Consider the following 5,581-nt stretch of genomic DNA (forward strand, 5'->3'; position numbering starts at 1 on the left):
CCGCATGTCCCCGGAGCAATATGGCCTTAGTTGCTAATGCTCCTAAAAAAACCAAATAGCATCCCTTTATCCATAGCAGCAATTTGCCTCCAATGCCGCACTGCTCCAATTTGTGCAGCAGTCTTCCACGTGCAACAGTATCAAAAGCCTTTCTAAGATCCAAATATATGATATCAAAGTTATTCCCTACATCCAGTTTCTTTGTGACCACATCATAGTATCCAATCAAATTGGTCAGATAACACTTTCCCCTTAACAAATCCATTCTGTGTTCGAGCTATAACTGAAGTCTTGTGGCGCCTCCGTAGCCACAAGACTTCAGTAGGACTTCAGGGTAGGAGCAGCAGTGCGTAGGACACGCTTCTTGATTAGACCAGGGTTCGAGCCCGTGACCACCAAATACGGAGGATGCGGTAAGGTCAGGAAATGACCACCGCATATCCCCGGAGCAATATGGCCTTAGTTGCTAATGCTCCTAAAAACCAAATAATAACAATAACTGAAGTCTTGTCTAGATGATCCTGCAGTGCTTCTTTAACCAGCGATTCCATTGATTTCCCTAGAACAGAAGTTAAACTAACAGGTCTATAATTACTTGTGTCGCGCTTTGATCTTCCTTTGTGAATTGGGGTTACATTTTCACATCTACAGTCCATGGGTACCTCCGATGAGTCCAAGGAAGCTCTCATAATTATGACTAAGGATTTGCTTACTTCCTTTGTTGCCTCCTTTAATATAACTGGATAGATCCCATCCACCCCAGGTGCCTTTCTTATGTTTATCTTCAACAATTTCTCCTCCACTTTCCTCTCAGTTATTACAAAATCATCTAGTTCACTGCCAGAGTTTGGTTCACCTCTGGCATTCCCCTCCCTGAATAACTCCTCATGTGTTAATGTAGATGTAAAATACTCATTCAGTTTTTTAGCGACCTGAGCAGGATCATCAAAAGTTGAACCGCCGATATCCAGTGGACCAATCTCATTCATCCCTTTCCTTCTAGAGTTTACATAGGTAAAAAACGCTTTGTTGTTTTTCTTTGCAACCTTTGCCAAAGATTTCTCGTAATATGCCTTCGCCTGCCTAGCCTCCTTTGTGACTTGGTTACAGACCAGCTTATATCTATCGTAGGCTTCCATGTCACCCATTAATTTATATGAATCCCATGCATTTTTTTCTCTGCCACGTCTCATTAGTTCATCTGACATCCGTTTAGGCCTAAACCTTGAACAATATATCTTAGTTGGCATGTAAAGCCTAGTAGCTTCCAAGATTAATTCTTTGAATGCTTCCCATTTTTAATTTGCTGTTGGTAACGTCATCAGTTGGTCCCACCGTATAGAATTTAAATACTGTCTCAGACCTCCGTAGTCGCCTTTACGAAAGCAAAAACCCTTCCCTTTACCCTTGATGGTAGTTACCTCTTTGAGTAAATCCCACTTCAGCACACTGTTATCACTGCCACCTAGTGGTTTACTTATCTGCAGATTCTTAATGCATGAAGAATCAATACTAATTTCATTTAATGTAATTTTTATGTCATCTTAATATTTTTATGTAACCTAATGCCAATATGGAAGTCATTGTATAGTCTTATTAATGTCTGATGTCACTTGATGTTATGCCGACCTAGCAAAGTGTCTCCCTGGCAACCCAAATGCCGCGGGTTCGAATCCCGCCTCGGGCTTGGATCAGAGTAGAAAATGCAAAACCCTTGGGAGGTGAAATATGGCCACAGAAGCCGATGCGCCAATAACTAACAAAAAAAAACAAAAAAACTTGATGTTATTTCATTTTATGTCCTATATCACTTAATGGCAATTTATTTATTTCTGTAGTATATTTGCTTGTTATCATCTCTAAGTGTTAACCCCTGGTGTTTTGGCCGTGAAGGGACATTGCAACACGATCCAATCATATACTTGTCACAATTGAAGGTGGTGAAATAATAGATTCTCTCTCTCTCTCTGATAATCACATCAAGAGTATTACTCTCTCTAGTTGCCTCGCGAACATGCTGATGTAGAAAACAATCATCCAATAAATCCCCAAAAGCCTTGCTAGTGTGTGAGTGATCAATCCACAAATTCCAGTCAATATCCAGGAAATTAAAATTCCCCATTATAAGACTCTCTGATTTACTGGCCCACTCTATTTCCCTGTACAGTTTCTTATTATACTCATCAGAGTCATTAGGCCTATAGCACACTCCTACTCTCAATTTTGATCTCCCAATGCTTATGTCACACCAAACTGACTCGACATGCACTGTCCAGCGATGTCGACTGGCTTCACTTACTTGGATTTTATGTATTTCTTAACTAATAGCATAAGCCCTCTCTCCTCTCTTCCTATCCTTTCTGTACACATTGTACTCCCCAAATTCCAGTTTTGCATTCCTCATATCTGTGTGACATCACGTCTCTGATATCCCAACAATATCTGCCTTTGATGTTTTGAGCAATACATCATATTCATTAAATTTATTTACCAAACTCCTAGCATTGGTGTACACGCAAGTATACATGCACCTGTTCGTATTCTTAGCTACCCTAACACAACCCATGTGTTTACTTGTACCGCAATGACTCCCAGCAGTCTCTGAAATATCCTGCATCTTGTTTTCCAGGCTGCTGCTCATTCCAATAGAAACAGCAAGAATCACTTTCACCTCTGCCAGTGGATTCTGTTAATCTATTAGTCCTTGTATCCCCTCAAGCTATCAGTTTTCCGACCCACCTAACACTGCCTCGATAGCTTCAGCAAATATTCTTGCACCTTTCTATTTAAGTGTATCCCATCCCTGTAGAAGCAGTCTCTCCTGTTAACAAGCACAGACCAGGCTGAGAAAAATTCTACCCCTTGATCCTTGCACAATCTGTCCAGGGCCGAATTGATCGACAAAGCTCTCACTATATACTCCTTCCTATCGTATCAGGGCAGATTTGCAGACACTTTCAAATTCAACCCTAATTCACGAATTTTTTTTCAACAGTGACCTGTACTTGTTTAGTAATTCCCCTGGTCTCCTACTCTTAGTATCATTAGTGGCAACGTGTTTATATATGTCTGCTCATTTCAAGGTGAACTAACAAGTTTTCCAGGCAGGATAATTTTGCTATACAGTACTTCAGATCAGCGATTTTCAACCGGTGTGCCGCGAAGGGTCCGCAGATGTGCCGTGGAGTTTGGGGGAAGGTAGAAATGAAGCGAGAAAACAATTGGGGAATAAAAAAAAATTGTCGAGATAAATTTTAGAAGTACTGTATATTTTTCATGAAACGCCGATAAGAAATAACAGTTTAAATAAACAATAACAGTTTAATAAAAAGAAAATTATTATAGTAAAATTCCAAGAACTTCCGTCCCTGTTGTTCCTGATCCCAAAATAACTCTGCAATGTACTTTTACCATCCCACCTTTCGCCATTGTCAAGCCACCAGTCAGTCTTCAGTCTCTTCAGTTAGCTGTTGTTCGCATCGGTGTGTTATTCCGTGTTTGTTTGCATAGTGCATTTTTGTTTATTTCTATTTCGTTTTAATTATTTTGTTATATCTGCATTTAGTTGATTTTTATTTTTTAGGGCTTATTTGACATGGACAGTTTTCTAATTAAACAACGTAAGTTAGAATGTCAGATGATGACAATGAATCAAGTGTAGCTGGCACTAGTTCTGCTAGAATAACACATAGTGCAGTTAGTATTAGTTCTAAAACTGTCGCGCGCCAGTATAGTGAAGACTATTTGTCTTACGGATTCTTTTCATCTGGAGAAGAGCAGTCACGTCCTAAATGTGTTGTTTGTGGTGAGAAATTGGCAAATCAAGCTATGGTTCCAAGTAAGCTGAAAAGCCACCTTCACACAAAGCACCTACATTTATGTAAGAAACCAACTGAATATTTTAAAAGGCTTATAGCTGATCAAACACTCCAGGCTGAACAATGGATCAAAATCACAACTATTTCTGACAAAGCTCAAGAAACAAGCTATGTCGTTGCCAAAATCGTGGCAAAAAAGATGAAATCACATACAATTGCTGAGTCAATAATTTTACCAGCATGCTGTAAAATTGTAAATATTATGTTTGGCGAGGAATATGAAAATGAGATTTTGAAAATCCCTATGTCTGATAACACTATTAGTGGGCATATACAAGACATGTCTCAATACGTTGAGTCACAAGTGATAACTAACATTAAAGAAGCGGATTTTTTGCCATCCAGTTGGACAAAAGGCCAAGACATCCTTGACGTTGTCCACAGTTATTTCGGTTCTCACGATTTGTCATGGAAATCAAGCATCAGCATCTGCACCGATGGTGCTCCCTCTATGTCGGGAAGCCTGAAAGGATTCGTCGCACTGGCCAAGCAGAAGAACCCTGGCATTGTTTTTACACACTGTTTCCTGCACAGAGGCCCTCATTTCAAAATCAGTAGTATCTGAGCTCCAAAAAGTACTGGATAAGACGATCAGAATGGTTAACTACATCAAGGGTAGACCATTAAAATCGAGGTTGTTTTCAGCAGTGTGTTCTGCCATGGAAGCTGCTCACACATATATCTACTTGCACAAGTACTTTCAAGGTTCTATGAACTAAGGGAAGAGCTTATGCTTTTTTTACGTCTGAACAGCCTAAGCTGACTGACTTGCTTAGTGATGAGATCTGGTGCAATAAAGTTGCTTTCCTAGCTGACATTTCCCAAGCCTTGAACACACTCTTAACAAGAATATGCAGGGAAAGGATGAAAATATTCTTACTTTTAGTGAGAAAATTAAACTTTTTTAAGGAAAAAAAGGGATTTGTAAAACTAATCTGAATTAATTTTACTAATGAGTAAAACTAATTCGGATTGTATAAGAAATCATTAATAAAAACTGTAATTCTTGAGGTGTTTCCATTTCAATAAAAGTAACTTTATCACGTGATATATTAGTGTACTTTTATTAATCCATTTTCATATGATGTGGCACTCCTCCTCCAATTCGAATTGATAAAACTCGTATTTCCTCGTCTCTCAAAAAAGCGATAAAATGGATCGTTACGAAAATAACGAGACGCAAAGCAGCTAACGACAACTCCTTGTTATCAAGCGCACTTCATGTTTTTTTTTGTCTAATTTTATGCATTTCTGTTAGTGCAAAGAATTTATTCAGAATTCATTGAACTGTACAGAGAAAACCTGTTATTACATAAAGTTAAATAAAGGGAGTATACGAATAAAAATTTAAGGAACAAGGTATATCAAAAATAAACTAAGAAGTTTGATGTGTCGATGGGAAAAGTCAGATTATTATCCATATCAATTAATAATAATACCAACCATACTAATGTGATACACAAAATGTTTGCTAAAAATAAATTAAATGTTTCCAAATTTACTACTAAATAAAATTTATTTGCAACACACTGTATATGCAATGTTGATTAGTACCTTTTTTGCAGTTTTTATGCATCATACAAGTGTGATTAGTGGCATGGTGAAATTTACTCTTCTCTTCTTCATTGACAAAGCTTTATAGAAGTGGAATAGTGTTTTCGTTATATTTGTGTTACGGTAAATTATATAATAAGAATAATTGC

At 38.1% G+C, this 5,581-nt stretch overlaps 1 protein-coding gene across 1 annotated transcript; it reads left to right on the forward strand.

Moving 5' to 3' along the window:
- Window positions 1-3,630: 3,630 nt before the first annotated feature.
- Window positions 3,631-4,443, forward strand: LOC150075162 (protein ZBED11-like). Its single transcript, XM_090388384.1, has one exon. It carries the CDS (start codon window positions 3,631-3,633, stop codon window positions 4,441-4,443), a length of 813 nt encoding a protein of 270 aa, XP_090244510.1.
- The last annotated feature ends 1,138 nt before the right edge of the window (window positions 4,444-5,581 follow it).

The sequence above is a fragment of the Mastigoproctus giganteus genome, chromosome 14 (genome assembly GCF_048544385.1).
Source record: "Mastigoproctus giganteus isolate SK-2022 chromosome 14, ASM4854438v1, whole genome shotgun sequence".
Classification (NCBI taxonomy): Eukaryota; Metazoa; Arthropoda; class Arachnida; order Uropygi; family Thelyphonidae; genus Mastigoproctus; species Mastigoproctus giganteus.